This window comes from Montipora foliosa, chromosome 9 (genome assembly GCF_036669935.1).
Source record: "Montipora foliosa isolate CH-2021 chromosome 9, ASM3666993v2, whole genome shotgun sequence".
In the NCBI taxonomy this organism is placed as follows: Eukaryota; Metazoa; Cnidaria; class Anthozoa; order Scleractinia; family Acroporidae; genus Montipora; species Montipora foliosa.
The window spans coordinates 40,043,557-40,066,056 of record NC_090877.1 but is presented as its reverse complement, the minus strand read 5'-3'; the positions used below and the strand labels follow the sequence as shown (position 1 = coordinate 40,066,056).

At 38.0% G+C, this 22,500-nt stretch overlaps 3 protein-coding genes across 4 annotated transcripts in view; all 3 read right to left on the bottom strand.

The window, feature by feature from the left end:
* LOC137970675 (small ribosomal subunit protein eS10-like) overlaps positions 1-4,096 on the bottom strand; it is an 8,240-nt gene extending 4,144 nt beyond the window's left edge. Inside the window, exons 1-3 of one of the 2 annotated variants that reach the window (XM_068817205.1) lie at positions 4,018-4,096; positions 2,399-2,543; positions 974-1,046 (exon numbers count right to left, since the gene is read on the bottom strand). In XM_068817205.1, the coding sequence (XP_068673306.1) occupies positions 974-1,046; positions 2,399-2,542 (217 nt within the window). In that variant the 5' untranslated portion in view covers position 2,543; positions 4,018-4,096. Of the gene's footprint in view, positions 1-973; positions 1,047-2,398; positions 2,544-4,007 lie in introns of both variants that reach the window. The other variant, XM_068817203.1, reaches the window with a different exon arrangement.
* Positions 4,097-4,306: 210 nt separating this feature from the next.
* Positions 4,307-5,144, bottom strand: LOC137970676 (ARL14 effector protein-like). The gene has a single exon (XM_068817206.1). It carries the CDS (start codon positions 5,016-5,018, stop codon positions 4,443-4,445), a length of 576 nt encoding a protein of 191 aa, XP_068673307.1. The 5' UTR covers positions 5,019-5,144; the 3' UTR covers positions 4,307-4,442.
* A 2,321-nt stretch (positions 5,145-7,465) lies between these two features.
* The window catches only part of LOC137970674 (condensin-2 complex subunit H2-like), a 28,340-nt gene continuing 13,305 nt past the window's right edge, over positions 7,466-22,500 (bottom strand). Inside the window, exons 10-23 of the mRNA XM_068817202.1 lie at positions 21,305-21,399; positions 20,907-20,978; positions 19,493-19,562; positions 17,409-17,525; positions 15,946-16,002; positions 14,602-14,672; positions 13,974-14,070; positions 13,757-13,858; positions 12,852-12,916; positions 11,515-11,616; positions 11,360-11,420; positions 10,214-10,254; positions 10,060-10,104; positions 7,466-9,676 (exon numbers count right to left, since the gene is read on the bottom strand). Coding sequence (XP_068673303.1) covers positions 9,542-9,676; positions 10,060-10,104; positions 10,214-10,254; positions 11,360-11,420; positions 11,515-11,616; positions 12,852-12,916; positions 13,757-13,858; positions 13,974-14,070; positions 14,602-14,672; positions 15,946-16,002; positions 17,409-17,525; positions 19,493-19,562; positions 20,907-20,978; positions 21,305-21,399 — 1,130 coding nt within the window. The 3' untranslated portion in view covers positions 7,466-9,541. The remainder of the gene's footprint in view (positions 9,677-10,059; positions 10,105-10,213; positions 10,255-11,359; positions 11,421-11,514; positions 11,617-12,851; positions 12,917-13,756; positions 13,859-13,973; positions 14,071-14,601; positions 14,673-15,945; positions 16,003-17,408; positions 17,526-19,492; positions 19,563-20,906; positions 20,979-21,304; positions 21,400-22,500) is intronic.

The window sequence follows — 22,500 nt, the reverse complement described above, 5'->3', positions numbered from 1 at the left end:
CTCTAGACATTTTTCAGGTCCAGAGTAAGTGCAAGGATCTCTTCAATGTTTTGCCTATAACCTGTACTGTATTTACCCATGTATAAGTTGAACCCCCATTTTTGATGGCAAAAAGGAACTTCCTAATTTCTTTTGTTAAATGTTCACGGGATACTGCCTGTATTCTTTGATTTCTGGAACTGTGGATACAGAAAAAAATCAGGGCCTCAAGCGCTTAATAGTAAGTTTTGTGGTTCAGCAGTTGTTGTATGTGTGGGCATTTTGTCCTTGAGTTTTGAAAAAGTTCTCAGAATATCGCACACGTAAACCCACACTAACGTGTTTCATTGTTCAAGAATAAAGGGGTTTAGAGGATAAGCACATCACAGAAGCAGGAGTCAATCTTCGAAAATAACTTCAAAAACAATGCGAATTGTGCAAGGTTTAATTGGTCCTCAACTTATAATTTCTCACGTGACAAACAAAACAAAAATCATAAACCAAGTAAAGAAGTTTTAACTATTACATTTCTTTGATTGATCAATCCTTCCATGGTAACACACGAGCCCAATAAACTGACCTGCTCCTAACAGAGTGGCTTCACAGCTCAGTTGGTAGATTAGCATTGCACCAGCATCGCAGAAGTCATGGGTTTAAATCGTGTTGAAGCACCTGAATATTTTCAGGTGTCTATAAGTCAGAGACAATTGCTCAAGGATGGTGCCTACTAATTCAAAGGTATTTTTGCGTGGCTTACTGAATATGCTGGAAAAGCAGATCTTAACCCTGCATTAATAAGCACCACCCATGGGAAATCCGGTATCTCGAGATGCGATGAAACGTATGTGCAATAACAATAGTAGGCACCATCCTTAAATTGTCCAGATAAGTGAGAGGATCACATGAATCGTTTGTCTATAACCTACACTTCAAATATACATTTTCTTCCATTTATTCCAACCGCATTTCACGCAAATTTTTGGGACGTTCTTACCATCATTTGTGAGGTACCAGTAAAAGTGATGCCAAGAAAACTGCTCCTGTACATATCCTCTTGTCTTAAGTGACTGAAAGTGAAACAGAAAAGAAGCTCAGTCAATGGAATTCACCACACTAAGGTATTATTCTGCAACAAATCAAAATTGTTGGCTTGCATGTCAAGTAAGTGAAATAATGTTATTGCCACCCATTTGATCAATAAGGTCAAGTCTGAATTAACAAATAAAGAAGCCTTGACTGTGCTCTGTTCTGTTGTAAAGCACGCAGGAAGCGGCTAGAGCACGAAAAAAGTGTAGGGGAAACACGAGCCGATAGGCGAGTGTTTCTCCCTACTTCTTGAGTGCTCTAGCCGCTTAGTAAGTGCTTTACAACAGAACAGAGCACAGTCAAGGCATCTTTATTAGTTTTAAACTAACTAAATTCCATGTTGGCCTACAGCTGAACTACTGTAGGTTGGCTTCTAGAAATTACATGTAATAGAAACATTTGGAGTTCTTTTCATGCATTTCTCAAAATCAATAATAATTAAAAAGTTAATAAGCCAATTGCATTGCCCCATTCTGGTCACGCAGACAAGTTTGAAACCCAATTAAACACTACTTGTTAAATGACCTTCAAATTCATGTGGTTTGAAATCAATAACTTCAAACATAAGTTTTGAAATCAATTAATTTCAAAAACAAGTACAAAAAATGGCTCTTAATTATAAGTAACTATAATCTTTGAAAATACGAGCTGTCCATTTGCTTTTATAAACAGGCAGACTTCGGAACAGCACTGCTCACACAATCTTCTTCCTCCTTCCAGCTTTTAGGGCTCTAAATCTGCTAGCTGCACTCTCCATTACGACACAGTAATGACTCCGTGCATGCTCACAGCTCTCTCATACTGCTGAGAAACCATAAGGTGTACCAAAGATATTTGACTTGAAAAAAAGTGATTGAAATTATATTTCTTTTGTTGGAGAATTAATTTTCAAAAACTTGTGTGTCATGCTTCATTAGATTTCCAAACACACAAAAACAGTTAAACCACTTGGCCCATGGTCTCATGGTTTAAAACGTTTTCTTGCGTTTGAAAATCCAAAGAAGTACATTTGTACTCACACTCGTTTTTGAAATATTGCTGCAAACATCAAACCACATCACCATAATAACAGCAGCCTTCACAAAGGGGAAAACTTAATGTTGATTGGCGAGACAAGACAATTTTCCTTTGTCACAAGGGCAGTAATCCAAAGTGCATGATAACTTGATTCTTATCGCCCACGCAAACATTGTTGTTTTGCTCCCCATTGGTTGAGGGCTTGTCAGCAGCACTAAGTTGGTTTTCTGGTAGAGGTATCTTGAAATGAGTTTTTTAAAAAAACGTTCAGAAAGTAACCCTGATTACAATGTACTTTTTTTCCTACTGGTTATACCTGCATAGCCTTGATTACTTGCAGATTTGGAACACCTTCAATTTCTGGATGCTTCTGGGCTTTAAAATCCTTCCTTGCCACTGCAACACCATCCTTGAAGAGGTGCTCGTAAATAAGAACCCTGTTTTTCTTAGGAATCAACATCCTACAGTGCACGGGATAAAATGTCTCCTGAATTCCATTTTGCACAAAATAAAGCTTAGAAGTTCTCACAAGTCAAATGTCTTAATACATCATTCAATGAAACATGGAGTTTATTTAATGAGGGCCACAAACAACAGTTGTTTATCACCAATTAAAATCTGGCCCTTCAAAGGAAAAATGGCACAGACAAGTATAACATGACAGAATAATTTCTAAACAAGTACAACTACATGTAAAACTTATATTGCAAAATAATAATATTGGAGAATTAATTTGCTTAAAAATACTTAGAAAACTTAAAACCTAATTACCAAGATAAGTCTGTACTGAAGACTGCCATAAGCAAAAATGCAATTTGTGTGAAATTGAAGAGGCATTTATAAGGTGCTAAGAATTCCAAACAACTGGAATGTAATGGACTAATTGTTTGATGATAAAGGAAGCAAGTACCACACACTTTTGGATAGTTTGGGCTACTGTATATTATTCTTCTTATTCTTCTTCTTATTATTACGATACTATACTGTAGCTATATCAACACATTAGTTTACTTACATGCATTATTGCTCAACCAATTGACTCAAGGGAGTGAGACTTGACAGATTTTACTCTAATGCAAGACGATTTTACTTGTCACCTTCAAGGGGGGGGGGGGGGGGCAGTTTCCTGTAGGGGTTACTCAGGGCCAATCACACAAAACACAACAACTTCAAGAATCCCAACTGCTTGGCAAATGCAGCTGAGAAGTTTAACCAGGGACTACCAGGGTCACATTCAACTGGTGGTCAGAGCCTGGCTTCAACCTGCAATGCCCACATCTCAAGGCAAGAGCCCTAACCAATGGACTACACTGTCTCTAACTAACTACTTTGCTTCTAGTTTTCAAGCCTTTTCTGGCAGTTACATGCAAAACCTGCTTATATCAGCATCAGTTTCAAGTACAACACCAATGGGCTTATCAATGAGGCAAAAACAAGTGGAAATTACCATGTAACAAAGCACCTTACAGCAAACACGCCTACAAATTTCTTGCACCTAAGCTATGGAATATGCTCAAAGATAATTTAAGAAGTACTACAAGTATAACTTACTTTGGAAATAATATTATGTTAAGCTTATTAAAGTTGCAAAATTGTCTAGACTTTGCAGATGAAATAACAAGTACGAAGTTTCCATTTATAATTTTCTTTTATTGTGCATATACAACTTTTATTATCATTATTATTACTTTTTTTTCAACGGAGATCGTAGCGTTTTTTAATCCGAGGTGCAATAAAGTCTTAATACTGCTACTTCTACTGTGATTTTTGTTCCGTTTACTAACTATTGGTAAAATACCTAAGTTTTAACTCCACTGACAAACTACCAACTACAGCTGATTACTTAATGTTCTGGCAATCTATTTTCTCTTAAATATCACAACAGAATGGTCTGATGCTTAAAAAACCCTGCGGATTTTATTCACCTTCGCTCACCTCTATTTTTCAAAATGGCGATGGAAGCAAAAGGAACGAGAATGGTCATGCGCAACGATAACATGACCTTGGTGGCCAGGCCCAACCTCAAATAAACAGTGTGCAGACTGGGGCGAGAAATAGTTGTGTTGTCAGTGTATTGTTGTGTAAGACAGAAAACGTGTGATTTTATCAAACCAAGAAATATTTATTTATTACCTTTTTAACCAGAATACGCGATATACGCCACCTTGTGAAACTGCTATGCTGATAGCATACTGTGTTTTTACTTCTACTAAATGATTTAATTTTGGACAGGTATAAGCGACTGATTCATATGCTAGGTAACAAGTTGTACGTTCAATGGAGTCATCCATTTTCTCACCCTTTGATGAGGATTTGAGTCCTCCCACACAGATATTTTCCTAATAGCACTATCTACAAGTTCATCGATTCGTTAACCTTCGAGGCACAGTGGGCAATGGGTTTTCTACTTCTATGTCCTTCAAGTAGGTCCACTGTCGATCACAACGACATTCAACGCCGCATTTTTCCGATCCACACGAGGAGCAAGGAAAATGACAACCCGGACAGTCTGTATCTTGACAATCACACACATCTCTACCATCAGACATTCGAATTCCGGATCGGTCGTGAAATGTTTGCTTCTGAGGCCGTTTCCTTTTTCTTTCTTGTCGTCTTTTTAACCTTTTTGCGGCATCTTTTAATTTTCCTTCTTTCACATCTAATCTCTTCAACTTACGCATTTCTCGCCGACTCGTGTCTGGGTTAAAATCTTTGAGCAGCGGACCCGGGTTCTTAAACTTCAAAGAATTAAGTAATTTCTCAGTCCATGAACTTTCCGAGCTTGTCGATCCTGTCCGAGTCACTTTCGCTGGAACTTGCAAAGAAAATCCTGGAAGAACTGGGGTTTCATCGGCGGTTGAAACGTTCGCTTCTCCGAGAAACGGCAATTTTAAAATCTTTTTCTCAGCTTGTTTTTGAACTTCAACGGAAGACATGGGCTCACAAAGTATCAAGAAGCATGCACTTGCTCCCAATCCTCTCCTGACAACCTAGTCAACACTAACTTCCGGTAAGTTTCATTCCAGTTGCTTTGATGGATGCTAAAAATTAAGTTTCACAATTTAGATTGGAGAAGATAGCTTATTTTCAGGTGTCCAAAACAAGACTAAAAACAAATTTCCAAACAGAAATTCCCTAGAGAGCGCAGTCGACGCTTCCCAAATTAACTTCTGTATTTTGATTGGTCTACAGACAAAGGCTTCGGGGTTTGTTGCTTAGTTGTGAATCTAATTTGTTAAAAATTCATTTCAGTGGTGTTGGATAATTGTTCAAAGCAGCAAATCGTACGCATCGTTCGTATTTCTTTATTTAAGGTTAGATTTTGAACTTACAATTTATGCATAAATGTCCCTTTGTTGATTACAGGTTCGACGCTTGAATCTGACCTCACACCCACCGCAGTCAGACGTCGAAGACAACAGTGCCTTGATGAAAGAGGTTTGTTGTTCGTCGTTGATTAGCCACAATCGTATCTTAAATTTAATGATAAGCCGTTCGCTTACTTGCTCTTTTTAAGCCAGATTTCACGTTTTGTGACAGAGAGACGAAAATATGAGTGAAACTGATGTTAAGGGGGAAACGCCGCCAGCAGTCACGGAAAAGACACCAAGTGAAGTCCAACAGGGATTGTTGTCGAAAATATCTGGCGAAGTTTACAGCAAAGCCGCTACAGTAGTTGGTGGATTTGGTTGGGTGGCCGGGACAGCCGTGTCAACGACATACACTGCAGTATCTGCCGTTAGCGGAGCCGCCTTGATTCCGTTCAGAAAATCCCCAAAAGATAAGTCAGATTGAACCAAGTTGAAAAACGAGGCTATGGTTTACCATAGTTATTTGCTTTTAGAGACAGAGATAAAACAACTTTTATGGATTGTTGATGAAGGGGCGCTAAATCTGCAAAAATGAGAGGATAAGGAATTTAAATTGTGCTTTAATAATTATACCAGCAGAGGATTCCATTTTCCTTTCATTTGAAGCTTGGCGCAGTTTCATTCGTATTAAAACGTGAAGATACTCACACGTCAATGACGATGTCACCTCAAAAATTGATTGCTCAGCTGAGATACCAAGAATTTAAAGCTACGAAGCGACACAATTTTGTAAAGGTTCTCTTTTTGATTGGGAAGGTTTCTATGTATGGGTTGGTAGGAATTATTTTGTAGTCAGTGATTAAATTGCTATAAGAAAATTGTAAATATACAAAACACAGAACATTATTTCATAGTAGCCTTTCTCAAAAATACCTCACAATATTTCAAGCTAAATTTAATATATAAAACCACTGTGAAATAGATTCAGACATTGGTCTTTGCTTGGAATGTGAAATTAAAAAAAGTTGTCTACACAGAACCTACAAAGCTCTTCAATTTCTCCTTATCTGAAGTCAAAAACATTGGGAAAGAACAGACCAAGATCTTGTGACATTTTGGAACCTGGTGGGCTGGAAAAAGCTGTATGACTTTTCCATCTTTTACATAAGACTTATACCCCAATGTAAAGATGGCCGTAATTTTGAAGATCTCTCTCTTCGCTGTTGGCCAATTTTTGGTAAACTGTCAGCCGACAGTTCACAGACAAGTAACCAAGAGCCCACCGACACTTCAATTTGACTGTACAATACGCTAACGAAGTATCAAAATCTGAAGAGCAAAATAAGCTTATCAGTCTGGTTGAACAGTCCAGGAAGTTAACTATCCACTGTTCCCTCTGAAAACTGTAATTATTTTATCAGCAATCAGTGGAGTTACCAACAGCTCGCCAACGGTTAGTCGTCTGTCTCTTGACAGACGACTGATAGTTGGCCGCCAGTGTTTGGGGGAGCTCTTCTTCAAAATTGACAAGATCGCAATCGAAACTGGGTTATCAAAAATCTTGCCCTTCCAGTCCTGAAGGTGGTTAACCCTTTGACGTCCAAACCAGCCGAAACCGGCCAGACTTAGTATTTTACTCTGTCTAACGCCAGAGTGTTTTACTCGTCAATGGGGAACCCCTGGGAGTCAATGGGTTAAAGGGGACACAGTTTTTGATTGGACCTAGAAGTTGTTCAACCAGACAACTATTGTTTTGCTTTGACTCAGGCTTGTCAGACTCATCATTTAGACGAACTGATCCAGTCCGCAGACATAATGAATTTTGCAACGAGTTCTTTATCACATCTACTGTTTTTACCTTTCTTGAGGGATTGGCAACTTAGAAACCTGGAAGTTGATGAATAATGGACACCAGGCCTTTATGTCAAACCTCACAAACTTGAATAATGGTTGCTAGCAATTATGGTATTGACCCCCACTATGAATGTGCATATTTCCAAAAGGGCCAAGGGTGTTGTTGAAGATGGTGAGCCCATCAAAACTGCAATCAGAGAAGTGAGACTATCCACAAGTTGTTGGTGAAGGACTTGCAGTATCCTTAGCCTTTAATATAATTCATCATTTGACCCAACATACAGAATTACTAGATTACTATTAGTTAAGGCTAATTTTACAATCTGAGATTTGCATATGGTGAATTTCAAGATGGTCGCCTCATGCTATTATTAGACTTATGTAGCAACAGAATGGGAATGCAGTGGCGACATCACAGGTAGCAAAAATACCAATGAGAATTCATAATAGAGAAGAAAAGAGTGGATTCTACTCTATTCTGAATTCTCATTGGTATTTTTTCTTGGTATTTTGTCCGCGTGCACCGTCGCCACTGATGTTCCCGTTCTGTTGCTAAATAAGCCTAATGTCTGTTGGGACTTCTGCATGCGTGTGCCAAAATTTTAAAAATACAACCACAGTGAACCCAGCTGGACCACCTTTTAGCAGTGGCAGTAATATGTGTGGCTGGTGGGATTGTTGGTGCAGGAGGCAGATAACGAGCGGTGAAGCCATGAGGAGATTGAGGAGGGGCACTGTGATTTCACAGCACCCGTCCCCATTCTCCACTCATTATTTGCCTCCCACCAGCAACACAGGCCACAGGTTGAGGTTTTAAGGTGTCATGCTAATACAAATAAATTAGCTGTAAGAAAGAAAAAATAAAATAATACAGAAAGTGCATGACTGGAGTATGATTGGGGGAAACTAAGGGCGCATTCCCATTCCTTTTGTCAGAACTGGCCGGCCAGACCCGTCAGTTTGCAAAGAAAATGCAACAATTTGAAAGAACACTTCCATGATAATCCCTCGCATTGTTCTGGAGGAGTATATATCATCCTCGAAGTGTGTTAATTTGAATATGTTGTAGAGTTAGTCCTTCCAAATGCCCAGTCTGGCCGGTCTGTTCTGTCAAATGGAAAGCGCCCTAAATTCCCATACAAGGGAATATTCTCCAGTAATAGTTAATGTTTCAGCTGATCAAGAGGATCATGGCCAGTGCTGCTTATTTCTTGCTTAATTTCCTCTGGCTCCCCTCCTGCCTGGGATTGGCATATAATTTTTTCTTTGATGAAGAGAGCACCATCATACATTTTTACAAATTTGTACACATGACTGGTTAATTCTGTTCTATTGAGATTAATATAAACTACAGCTGTACATGTAAGAATTATAAAGACTGGTAAAAAGAAACTTGTTTACCGATCAGGATGACGATTCTTAGTAAAATTTAAAAATTAATAAATAATTTTGAAAATCTCTAGCGATTAATTTCAATGCACATTTCCACAGAAATATGAACTTGCTCTTTGCAAAACCACTAATCAGAGATCCAAAACCCAAGCATTATTTTTTTACCCACTGTCGAGTATTTCAGTACAACTCAAAGAGGACAGTACTTTATACCCCTTGACTTTGCTATTTCAATACCTTACCAAAGTTACCCAAATCTGGGTGAAAGTGCAACAAACAATGAATATCCTTGTGTTAAATAAATTTTTCCAATGCAAATTGCACCACAACCCCTATAAAAGGTAGGGAAGTGTGTTTTGTTGTCTCAGCTCTTCAATGGTAGAGTTGTCAAAAAGTAGCCTTCTTTGGAGACATTCTTTTTGCTGTTTGAGCAATCTCAGCGCAAAGAATGCATGACAAGGCAAAGGAATGTCAGCAAATGAGGCTAGTGAAAGAAGAGTGAGCCCTAATCCGGGTAAAATACCATTAAAACTTTTAGACAGCAGTAACCTGTTATTCAGCACAACCTCACTTTGCCCAACTAAGATCTTCGAGGAGGAGATAGGTGAAGCCCTTTGCAACTCTGCTTAATTTATTTCTTAGGGGCCAGCTATGCAAGCTAATTAAATTTATTTATCAAAATATAATGGCCAAAACCCTCCATTTAACCTCTGCAGAGGTCATAATCAGGGACGCAGAGATTAAAACAAACAGAAAAAAAAAACATGACAGGGGCATTAGGGCTCAGGGCTGTTTCCCCCTCTCCTCCCCTCACCATGCAAAGTATGAGGGCCTCCTCTGTTTTAGTCCCATGGACATGTAAGCTTTTGCAGTTTTTAATCCTAGCTGTTAAAGTGAAAACATCATGGTGATAAATGTCCTCTAAAGGTCGCTATTGCCTGATTTCCGGGTGTTACTTTCATAAGCCTTAGCTTCATTGTGTCAACAGCTTTCTCTCCAATTCCATCAGCAGTGATTTCTACATTGTAATTGTTTGCCTGTAAAGATAATAATAACGTAACCAGCAATAAAATTCACATTATTACTGAATGTTATGTAACTACGCGTGCCCAAACACTACTAATCGGGAGGAGAACCAACCAAATGTAGGCATTGATGAGATGGGGAAGAAGAATAACCCAGAGAGAGGCAATAAGCCTTGGGCCACAATGGAGGAAGGAGTGAGTACTACAGCCAATGTGTAAATGCTGATCCCTCAAAAGATGCATTTTATGTAAACAATGATTTACACCCATCAGAGAAAGACTTTATCGATGGGGATTGCCATTAGCAAGATAGACTTGAAAGAAAGAAGGTTTAAATTCTCATTATTTTCCTGAATAATTATACAGTGGATATTTAAAAATATCTTTCATCTTACTAGCTGTAGTGTTGCTAAGAATAGCCTGCAGATTTCAAATGTTTCCTGCAAGATAAATTATATTGAAAACAGTTCAGATGCCTGCAATTTGACTTCATTTGGGATGAACAAGTTGACTCTTAAAATTTTAACCAAAGGAATATGCAAACAGTACTTTTCCATGTGCCAGTTCTCTGAAAGCTTGATTGGACTTTTCTGAAAAAGCAAAGACATATTTTTTTATCACTTTTTATTACATGATTTCAGTAAATCTAGCAGAAGGAAGCTAGCAGTATTAATTTTGATAATAATTGATATTGATGTTATTGGGCTCCCTCTCTCTCTCTCACTCCATACATGCAGTGCATAAGACTAATTTTGCCCCTAAACTTCATCTGTTACAGAATTTAGGCTTTGTACTGTTAAACACAAATCACGCCTTTTCTTTCCTTTTTTAAATCAATAACTGTATATCCATTCTTCTAATTGGAAAATTCTCTATGGCTAAATCGAAAAACTCAAGGTAAATCCACCATTAATCTTTCTTGACCCCATAGAGTTTCCATCCCAACCCCTGTTTGTGCCTGGGCCTTCACAAAATTAACCACCAAAATATTTACAAAATATATCAACCATTGATTCAATTTCCCTGCTAGTCAATGGGTCCCCATTAACCCTTTCACACCCAAACCGGCCAGACACCAGATGATTTTACTCGTCAATGGGGAACCCATTGAAATGACATGAAAAAAGTGTGTTAATACTACACGGCCTTTTCTCAGCTGGAGGTAGTTTGGCTTGCAAAGAAAAATAATCGCTGATCGACCGCCATCTTTGCTGAACACGCAACATTGGGACATTTCAGATGGTCTTTCATTGTGTGCGTGCAATTCTATTCACCCCATAGAATTCGTTTTTCTGAGTTGAATGTGGCTTATGAAATTGAAGCAACAGATCGTGACAGCATCTGGGCAGTCATGTCCACAGCCCGCTGTCCAAATTTGTTTGTTTGTTTTGTTTTTGTATTTTGGGTTGTTTCTGTATTGGTAAAACAATGACCTGTGATCTGTTTTGTACCTGCCTACAAAATTTTGATCTGGTACGAAAGATTGCAATGTGACCAAAATCAATTTTTGCAAAAAGGATCAAAATGTTGCGCAGTAATGAGTGATTGGAACACTGGGACTTGGGGCTACGAAAAAGTGGGAATCTCTGACAAGTTAAGGTGTATTGCACATTTTCAATTTAATTTCGTTTTGTTTTGTTTCCTTTCGCAAATTAGTAAGCCCATTTCTGGACATTTCTCATTAAAATTATATACCTTTAAATGATGTCATTATTTCTTCACCATATTTATGAATGTCAAAAGGACGATGTGTCTCCTAGGAACAAAACCACAAAGACTTACAGTAATCAGGTTTTAGTCAAGTAATACAGATGTTAATGCATGACATGTGAAAACATTTATAAGTCTACCTCTTCAGATAAAATTGGAAGTATCCTGTCTTCCCAGTTGCGCACTCTCCTGCTTAAATCTGTTTCCTGGGCATACTGTTGTGCTTCGATGAGGTAGCCATCCTGTGCAAAGGATTACAGGTTGTAACTGTGAGAAGTCATCTATATTTTACATGTCTTAATTGGGTGATCTTCAGTACAATGATGTAATTATTGGGTTCTGAGGATAAATTCTCTATCGTATTTGGACATTTTTCAGTCCACCACTGTGCCAAAAAATGACATTAAGTTGACATAGCAAGGTCCAAGTGCTCTTGTTCACTAATGGGTGGGAGGGCGGGGTGGTCAAATTAAGACCAGACTCCAGTTGTTCAAAGGCCAGATAACTTTATCCAGTGGACAAGTTACTATCCAGAGTGTAAACTATACTTCGCATTAAGGGTGGGGGGGAGGGGGGTAGCACTTAACTACCAAACCGTTGCTATGGACTCCTTCAAACAGTCATTTCTTGAGTCCCTTTAACTCTACAGGTATCCTTTTTTGCCGAGTGTGTTCTATTTAACATTTTTGTCTGGTTCGACTCACAACCATATTTGGTAAATCACCTGACCAAAACAGAAAATGCCTAAAAACTCAGCAAGTTAACGACGTTTTTCACAAATTTTTAATGCAACAGTATGAGAACATTCTAACTCAAAATCTGTACATGTAGCATGGATTTGACAAAAAAGTTATTTTTCAAAAAAATGATGACGTCATGAGGCCCTCTTAGATACATTTTCAAAATATCAGTTCCATTTTTACTTCAAATAGAAATTCCATGCTACAGTTTACGAAAAATGATGGGACGGCTCCCATCCTGAGAGTGTTTGCATGTTTTTCAATGAAACGCACAACAGAGGACTGGGACTAGTTGCGAATGTGCCTTCTGATTGAAGTGATGTCAGATTTCCAAAGAACCATCCATGCAAACCTTTTTGTAGGACTCTTCACTAAAAGTCTTTCTTAGCAACCATTGCCTTTCTGTAGTTAAAAGCCAGCCCCCTTAAACACTGACAGAGGTTTTCAAACACGCCTTTACTTTGATGTGTTTAGAGTGTGCATGAGTAAATACTGAAATCTTTCCACAGATTGAAACTGTTGGATAGTGACTTAACCGGACCTTGAACAACTTGGGCCTGATCAATAACTGCATTGAATGTCATTTTTTTGAAAGGGAAAAATTGAAGTACCAAGAGACAAACATCAACCAAAACTTTGAGTCCATGAACCACGAAGGCATGTGCTCTCACCACATCATCAACACCCCTTCTAAATTTGCATCACCAATTCCTGACCAGGCAAAATTATAAACTCACCACATACTGTCGAACCAGTTCTTCGTAGCTTGATACAACAACTCCTTCAGCTAGGTCTTCTAATCCTGAGAGAACGGAGGTAAAAAATTTTTAATAATTGACATCTGAACATAACAAAGTAAAGCCAAGTTATATGTCTTAGTGAATATGATTACTCAGAGATACAGGGTACTATACTAATTCAAGTCCTTCTAATAAAAGTTATAACCTATTAATTGTTACTCGTTCAGATGCTTTTTTGCTGTGCTAAAGGAGACTTGTGTAAGCTGGGAGCCATTAAACTACTAAGGTAAAGTTTAGGAAAGTGTAACTTCTTTTTAGAGTGTGACAATTCACCACCTTTGAATAACTGCCGCGGAGTAAAGACAGAGCATAATCAGGAGTCAAGGTGTGCACGTCTAAATCAGTGTACTAAACCAAATCTGTTTACTAAACCACGTCTGCGTACTAAACCAACCAAGCCTAACGAACACAAGCAGCAGTCAACATCTATCCGAGTTTTGTCCACAACGATCTCTGTTCTGCTCAACACTACATGTACAATCTTGGCCAGAACATTTTCGATTCCCTAGCTCTCAACCTCTGAACAATGTTAGCTAGGTCTTCAAGGTCAAACAATAAAAATTTGATGTTGTGTAAGGATAATGGTCTTAAACATTATTATGTTAGGAAGAAGTGGGAAGAAACTTCTCAAGGCTATAGTTCTACATGTAGGTGGGAATTATACACAACATTAAGTAAACTACCAAAAGAGGGAATGAAATGGATTTTCCCCTAACATTTTGGCCAGGATTAAAGGATTAGGTGATATTATTGTCCTGCTATTGATAGGCCAGCAGGAGTTGTTGAAACATGGGATTTTCAAGTGCCCAAGATTATGGTAGTTAATGTTATCCATGTCTTACCCATCGGTTCAATCGTTGCAGGAACATCTCCCTCTACAAGTGGTAAACCATCTCCACCAACAAAGTCATCATCATCATAATCTGCAGCCACTTGGTCATCATCTAAATTTCGGAAACAACACCAAATTACATGCTGGAAGGAGTTGATTGATTAATCAACAGGCAAAATGGCAGAAATCACACCTCTTCATCATTATAAAAAATACGTTTCCTTTACCAAAGCCTGGCTCTTCATTTGCTACACCATCTTCCTCTTCTGGTTTAACTACAATGGATTTTAATTCTTCTATTTCTTCGTCAACTGCAAGTTGGGACTGAAAAAAAAAGAAAAAAGCTTAATGATTTGTTTTGAAATCAGACCAATCTGTTAAAACATAATTATTCCCTCAGACACTGTCCAAGTTCAAGGTTCTCACTAGGCACATTATAGTGTGTGATTTCTCAAGTTAAAATGTTATAAGCATCAAAAGGGCCATAAAATAAAGTAAAAAAATTGGGACTGGTGCCGCTGTCTGCTTTATAGAGGGTGTCCGCTTAATACAGGTTTGAACGTATAAACACCAAGGAGAAAACGAAGTTCAAGTACAATTATTTTAATTATTATTATATTATACAGCATACATCTCCTGGCAATTAATTTAATCAAGCAGAGAAATGCACCACAAAGTCAAGTGGTTTGTAAAGTATAATAGCCTGATAATTTGATCATCAGTGATAATGCTTGTAGTATTTGAGGAATAGTATAAAAACTACAAAAAACGCTTCAATTAATCTGCAGTAAGAGAACCTATGGATATTTCAGGAATAAAGAACTAGACATCAAAGAAAAGAGTTTAATATTTTACCAGAAGTTGTCTCTGCTTGGCTTGGACTTTTTGCTGTCTTCTGAACTCTATCCAGTATAAGTATTCAAATTCTACCAGGAAAGATGTATAAGGGTCAACACTGATAACCCATGGGAGTATTTACATGACACTGGGCTAGGAGAATACTACAACTTTCATTTGGGTGCAAGGTTAAAAGGAAAGAAACTTTATTTAAGTGTCAAGTCTTCTAGCACTGGAGCGCTAATTGGGGACACTTTTGAGTAAAACTAAAAATCGACCGAAATTGTCACTTACTAGGTTTTTGCATCCAGCCCTTCAATTAATCAAAGCAAGTCAAGTGTTGGCTTTAGAGGAGTACTCGGAGAAAAACCTCACGGTGCAGAGTAGAGAACTAACAAACTCAACCCACATATGGCTACGAGTCTGGGAATCAAACTCGGGCCACCCTGCAAAGGTCATTCCGCTGAATTATCTCTTATTGTATTCATTTGCGTGATATCAGCTGCAATCTATAACTTTTATACCTTAACATACCATTTATTTTGGTCTGGTACAACTACAGAATGACTGGATACTGAATAGTAAAATTTTCTAATACATGTACTAGTATGAGATTTTGCACTGGAAATGGGTAAACAGTTACAGAATAACTGAGAAGCAGGATGAACTAACGGTACAATAATAATTATTATTGTTTCATATATCATTTTGTTTGTTGATTTATTCATCATGAGAACATTTGAACCCACAAATGACCAGCTCCCTACATCAGTGGCTTCATAGCTCAGTTGGTTAGAGTGTCACATCGGCATCGCAAGGTCACAGGTTCAAACCCCATTGAAGTCCTGAAATGTTCAGGACCGTGGAGTTTGACGACTTAAATCCTCTCCGTTCTCAAGATACAAAAGGAATTGTGGCACCTGAGAATGGCCTGTAAAGTTTTGAGACTTTCGAGAAACAGGCCCTGATCACTAATAGACCTTTTTACCGATACGGCGGCCATTTTGATTTCTATTGTTTCGAATAGCTATTATGGGATGCCCAGGGGGCAAATACATATTAATTTGCCCCCTAAGCATCCCATAATGTCTTCTGAAACAATAGAAATAAAAATGACCGCTGTATCTGCAAAAAGGTCTATTGAATTTGCTCTTGGTAGTCCCTGGTTCATTATGTCTTGGCTGCACTTGTAAATAGCCAACTGGTTTTCTTCCGACCAGGTGGGATTATTAACAGTTGTTGTTGTTCTGTTCTGTCATTTCGTTCATTTACTTTCATTGGCCCTGAAAAGCCCCTATGGGAACATGGTCAATCAAATACATGTATGTATAGTGTATTGTATATCACTTAAGCTTTACAAACCTGGAAAAGCTGGTGTTTTAAGTGGGTTCTTCACCATTTTAGATGCATGAGAATAATCTGTGAAACAAACAAGCAGGGATGTCATTAGGGCCAATAAAATTTTTTTACTTCCAGCTAATCTCAACAGATGGATGAAACCTATTGATTAAAATGATGTCAAAGAAAACATGAAGGATTGTAGCGAGTGTGATATGGTTTGACATCCTCACTCATCCTTCCACAGCTGTAACCACTACATTTAATATGTAAAATACAATACCATCCAGCAAAGGAATTAGATTTTTAACCACTGCTTTCGTGCTTCATTGTGCTTTGGGACTTGTTCACCATTTTGTAATGTGTCTAATGCATGAGGCTAAATGTAATCAAGGCAAGGTTAATTTCAAACCAATGTGGCATGCAGCCTTTTTGTGCCAAATGCATGGGTTGCGTCTATTTTGGGGGTGCCCTGGAATTCATTAGGGCTTGCTTGTGTGGCCGTGCAAACTTTGCTAATTTTTGTAGGCCATTTTTGTGAATCATTGCAGATTCATTGAGGTCCTCCTTTCCTACGCTGAGGTTACTTGGTCAATGAGGGAGGTATACATGTAAGTATCTGGTCAGATAAGTGTTTTGCCACTGGCCTGTGTTCCAGTGTGACAGTGCCAGTGTCAGTTTGTGGCTGCTTCTGGGTGGTTCCCACTTGTGGGTTGCCATTCCGCCATGCCTGGATCCCAACAGGCCCATTCCCACTAAATTTTAAGGCACCAGTTCCCAAGCTCATCAAAATTAATGGCCATGATTTTAATAGTAAGTAATATTGATGGCCATTACATGCCCATAAAATCCCCTAGTTAAGCGGTGCCTACTATTGTTATTGCGCATACGTTCTGTGCATCTCGAGATACTCGGATTTCCTATGGGTGGTGTTTATTAAAAAAGGGATATTTTTGCACCGTTCAAAACTATGCGGAGAAAGTAGAACTTAGCAAGTTCTCTTGGTATCCAAAAAGAAAAGTGGGGGTAACCCTGTCACTTGTTTTTCAGACCAGCAGCCTTAAAATATCCTGTTGGCTCATGGCACTTGATTTGCATTGAGAGTCTTGCGTGTTAGGCAAGGCTAGCCTGTGAGACAAGAGTTGGGATTTTGTTGGCTTTAAGGACAGTGCCTACTAATTCAAAGGTATTTTTCTGCGGTTTACTGAATATGCGGAGTGTTATTGAGATCCAAAAAGAAAATTCGGGGTAACCACGCACTTTTCAAAGATAATTAATTAACAATATTTGTAAAAAGCTTTTAAATACAAAGCAATGTATGGTGTTCTTTTCCAAATGAAGCTTAATTATCTCTGAAAAATGCGTGGTTACTAAGAGATCTCTGTTTCTTTAAAGATACGTACATACTAACCCAAAAACATCATTATCTTATCTTGTGATTTATCATCAAAAGCAAACATCAACTTAATGATTAGAATTTTGCTTACATGCTTGAGATATAAATTGGTTAATAGGGATAAGAACTGGTTCTTTCTTTATTTCTTGTCGCTTCCTCTTCTTCTTCTGTTGTGACACTAAGGACGATGGTTTCTTAAAAGGTTTACCTGGAGGAGTGCAGAGCACCAAGGTTAATGGGAAATTGATATAAATTATGTAGCTTGTGTTATTACATTCAAAAAATAACTTGATTTTGATCGGCTAATTAAGAGCAGGGCTCAAAATTAATGCTTGCAAACTCGCATAATGCAGGTGATTTTGATAATCCGTGAGTGAGAAAAATATCCGCCAGCAAGTTCAGAGCCGTTTGCCAACAAGTGTCTTACTTTTTATCCTGCCGATGTTTTTGAAATAAAAATGAAACGAGTTTTCCCGTTAACTACCTCCATAGGTCTCCATAACGTCGCAAGCCCCCACGTTTTTTTGCTGTTTCTCATAAAATACGTAATGCGGGCGAAAAAACTGCGACTCAGTAGAGCGATTTGAGGGACTGGTGAGAGGAATGTAGCACAGTAATAACATGGCGGCTTGTGTGCGACAGAATGTGACTGGTGTTTCTGTTGCTGAAATTTTCAACAAATGGGCAGATGGACTTCTTCATTACATTCCAGGTTGGGTACATTTTCTCTCCAAAATGTCCGCTTTCGAAAGCGAAAAATAATGCTTGAGACATACACAGGACCGCGCAGTCATTGCTTTCGAGTCTCCATAAAGAAGTTCAAAACGTGCATTTTCAGGAGAAAATTTTTGGCGACCACAATTTGCCATCTGGCAACTGAAAATTTTTATCCAGTCGCCAGTTGTCGCCCATATAAAAAAGTTAATTTTGGACCCTGAACCATCTTGAATTTTTTCATGTGTATTATAAATAAGTGATCATTTCATATGATCTTTCTTGTGCAATCTGGAATAAATAAGACTACAAATTGCAATTTTGCTTGTCTTTGAAAAAATGTACTTGAGTGCTTATTTATTCCAAATTGCACTCCAAATCATGCAATTACCTACACAAATAATCCCAAACACTAGACTTAAATTCAATTAGCACCTTTTATGGCCATCAATCATGTTGGTGAAAACACTTGATGTTCCCTGCTAGCAGAGGTCTCTTTTCTTTTTGTGTTCGCTGGGCTGGCGAGTATGAGGAAAGAGACCTCTCCCATGGGTCGAAACTCACTTTAATCCAACCACCGTCCACAACCTTGGACAGCACTCTTCAAACCGCATGCCCCATATGTTTGCTGACCGTGTCCCACACATTCTTTACATTAATTTCGCTGTGTTTAAGTTAGCAAACACAACATGAAATATCACGTGAGGATTCGGTCTCTAAGTAACCGCCGCATGTGCATGAGTCTCGACCCATGACAGAGGTTTTTTTTTCCTGTACTCGTCAGCCAAGCGAACACAAAAAGAAAGAGACCTCTCCTAGCAGAGAACACTTGATGGACAAATACCACAAAATAAACTCCACATGACTTGTCGATCCTAAAACACTATAAGGCTGACTGATCTGCTCTACTATTAAACCACCTGTAGATTTTGTTCAGTCTAATGACAGGGGCTAAATGAAGTCCTAGAAATTAGTGCCAAAAATCCTAATATTGATTGAAATGTATGACACAGAGTTTGCACAGAAAAATTATTGATTAAAGCTGATTACTTGTTACTTTTTTAGATTAAACTAATAAAAATTGGATGTCAGCTTCTGGTGGTGAATTCATGAAGGAAAAAGGAAAGGAACTTTCTATAAGTGTCTTGTCTGCTAGTGCTGGAGCACTAATTGGGGATACTGTAAACTGAAATCAACAAATTAATGCAAATCAAATCAAACATTTGCTTTTTGAGGAGAGAGGAAAACCAAAGTAAAATGTACCCAGGAAAAAACCTCTTGGCGCAGAGTAATAGAACCAACAAACTCAACCCACAAATCATGCAGAGTCTGGGAATCAAACCCAGGCCACATTGGCGCAATCACATCCTTCAACTTGATGCCTTTCCTTTTTTAGGTTGTTGATAGACAAAAGTAGTACGTGTATGCTTAACTTCACAAGAACAACAGCAGCAAATTAACCTTTCTTTGAAGGTTTGTCTTTCCAAACACCTGGGTCATATGGATCCAACAATTTCCAGGGATCTTTTACCTGTGAAAGACAATTAAAACTAGTGGAAATAAAACACAAACACAAAGGGAATCCACAACTGTAAGTCTTTATTCTAATGTGTTCCAAGACCACTAGTGTTTATAATGAAAACAAAGGTTCTGAGAGGGTAAAAGGCTGCAGTTTGCTTTCCTTAGAGAAGTACAATGTAGGTTAGAAACTTAACCAGATGTCAAAGAAAGGGCAGCACTTTCTTTTTACTTTATATTAAGAACTATAGAGGTTACTGATCTAGCTGGATGACCAAACCCATGATCCTCTGCACAGAACACTAGTGCCTCATCTACCACAGTTTTTCGTTTATAAGGTACAGCATTTTTTCTCAAAGAAATTGCTTGTTGGCCCTAAAAGTGATCTAAACTCAAGGTGCGTCCTATAAACCTTGTGCATGGATGGTTCTTTGATCCTTTGCCGCCATCTTATATGTTAAATTCGTCCCAGTCTTCCCCTTACTGCGATTTCTAAATGGTGGCCTCACACCAATGTTTGTAATGATGACCTCTAACTCTTAACATTGTACAACTAAAAGTACTACTAACAACAGGATTTAAAGGGTGTTCTCTAAATTCTAGTTGAATTTCCTTCTGCCATTGTTCTTGATTTACACTACAATCTTCAGTTGAGATAGCATATAACTTATAGCGACGAGTTGAACCAATACATGTAATTCCTCTATTTGAGATTTTCACTTGGGTGACATAAATGCCATCAAGTTTGAAAGTTTAACCCATTGACTCCTGGAGGTTTCCCATTGACAAATAAAATCGTCTGGCGTTAGACAGAGTAAAATACTAAGTCTGGCTGGTTTAGGCCGGTTTTGGGTGTTTAAAGGCTTAATGGGGACAGTGAGTGAGTGATTAATAAGGCGCGTCTTGTATCCGAAAAAATATGGTAACTAGGTCATCCAGACAGTGGAATGTTGTATTATTCTTGTCTCACTAAAAGGTTCATAACTTTAAAGCAAAATTGGGGCTCAACTCATTATTTAGTGTCTTATGTCGGATGATGTAGAACCAACATATTATTTTGCTTAATGTGGTGCTCAATGAATATGGTTAACCAACAGCACTGCCAGTTAAATGTTTGGTTGGCAAACAATGTTACAATGATAAGGCATGGATTATGGTGTTAGAGTCCCATAAAATGAATGTGACATTATAGTTGCAAAAATACTATTCTCTACAATGTAACTAAGCTTGAAAGATCTTTATACCCATGTGCATCCAGTGTGTTTGAAAGTGCCCCAGAATGAAAGAACATGTAACTGCCCACAATATACAAATTGATGGTATAGTTCACAAATGACAGGTAACCTTTAATGCTCACCGGTAAGTTGTTTACTGTAGCAAACTGCGGCATACCCCTAGCTCTTAATGCTCTCCTTTCTTCTTGTCTCTCCTACAAAGCAATGGTAAAATAAAAATTGCATTCAACAAAGCTACGTATTTGAAGAGAATATCTAATCACAAGAACATTTTAGGAATGCCATTTTTTTGCATGATAAATACATGTAAAATAAATTATAGCTCAAGACAAGTAGCAAACCTCTACACTGCAAAATTTAATTAATATTACTGCTTTCTGTTTACAGATTTGTAAATATATAAATATTATCGTTTCATCATTTTTTAATAATAGCATTTTTCTTGCAAGAAAATAAATTTTATAAACACTTCTACTGTTTACAGTTTTGGGAGTTTCACAGTTAAACTCTTCATTTGCACCTGTTCATTCTCAATATCATTTTCTCCAGGCCTATTTTCACCAGTACAATCATTGTCATCCATTAATTCTGGTTCTTCAAAGTCATCATCAACAGCTAAAAACCAATGAAGAAAAACTACATGTAAAACGTCTTGTTTGAAATGACCAATAATGTCTTTAACCCTTTCACTCTTGTAAGGGCCACTTGTCAATGGGGAACCCCTCGGGAGTGAAAGGATTAAACACTATGAATAAGGCAAAAGAAACATGAGTAACAACAATCAAAGAGTTTTAATCAGGCTTCCAGATAAAGTTTGTAAGGCAGGATGTCAACAAGGAATTCCAGCAGGTCAAATTTCATTTCCACAGCTGCCACCAAACCATTAAAATTTTCCATTAATTAGTCAGGCCATGAAGCTGACAGGTCTTGTAGGGTTTTTTACCAAAGACCACCCCACTCCACACCCTCTCTCCGACACTGTATACAGAAAGATTAATGTTCCTTCATCCTGGCCACGTGCGTCAACCCTACATATTGATTGATTTTCTCCTTAAGTGTAATGATGTTTGTATACTGAATACGTAATTATTATTTTTAACTATAAAGTCTAGGACTTGGACGCTACGGAGTTTTATACTTGTTATTAGTTTATATTTTTTAGATTCAACTTTTAGTCACTAATAACTTTGTTGTCTCTTTACCCGTACAGCCGCTTGAGAACACTTGCTGTCTCTTGGGACTTGGACGCTATGGGGTTTTATACTTGTTATTAGTTATTATTAAATTCTCAACCTCGGATAATGCAATTCTCGTGCTCTGATTGGTTCACTCAATCTCGGTTATCAGCTCATATACCTTCGTTTGACCTTATATGGTAAATGATTGCGCTTAGCGTTGCTAAACTAAAAAGGTTTACACAAGAAAGCGAAATTTCTTTCGGTATAAAGCAAAAGAAAAACGTTTTTGTGGAAAGTTTAGATCACTTTCGAAGCTTAGAGATACGCGAAAAGGTAAGAAATGTTTTTGTGATGAGCCTGCGTCTGTCTGACCACGAGGTATTACACAACATCGCATCTTCATCAACTTTTTTCCATATTGGGTTAGGATTTTCTCGCTTTTTTCGCTCGTATTTCGTACTTCTAAACTTTTGGAGTTTAAGGAATTTAATAAAACAATTATTCCATTCGCGCTTGTTGGATATGAGAGTGGTTATAG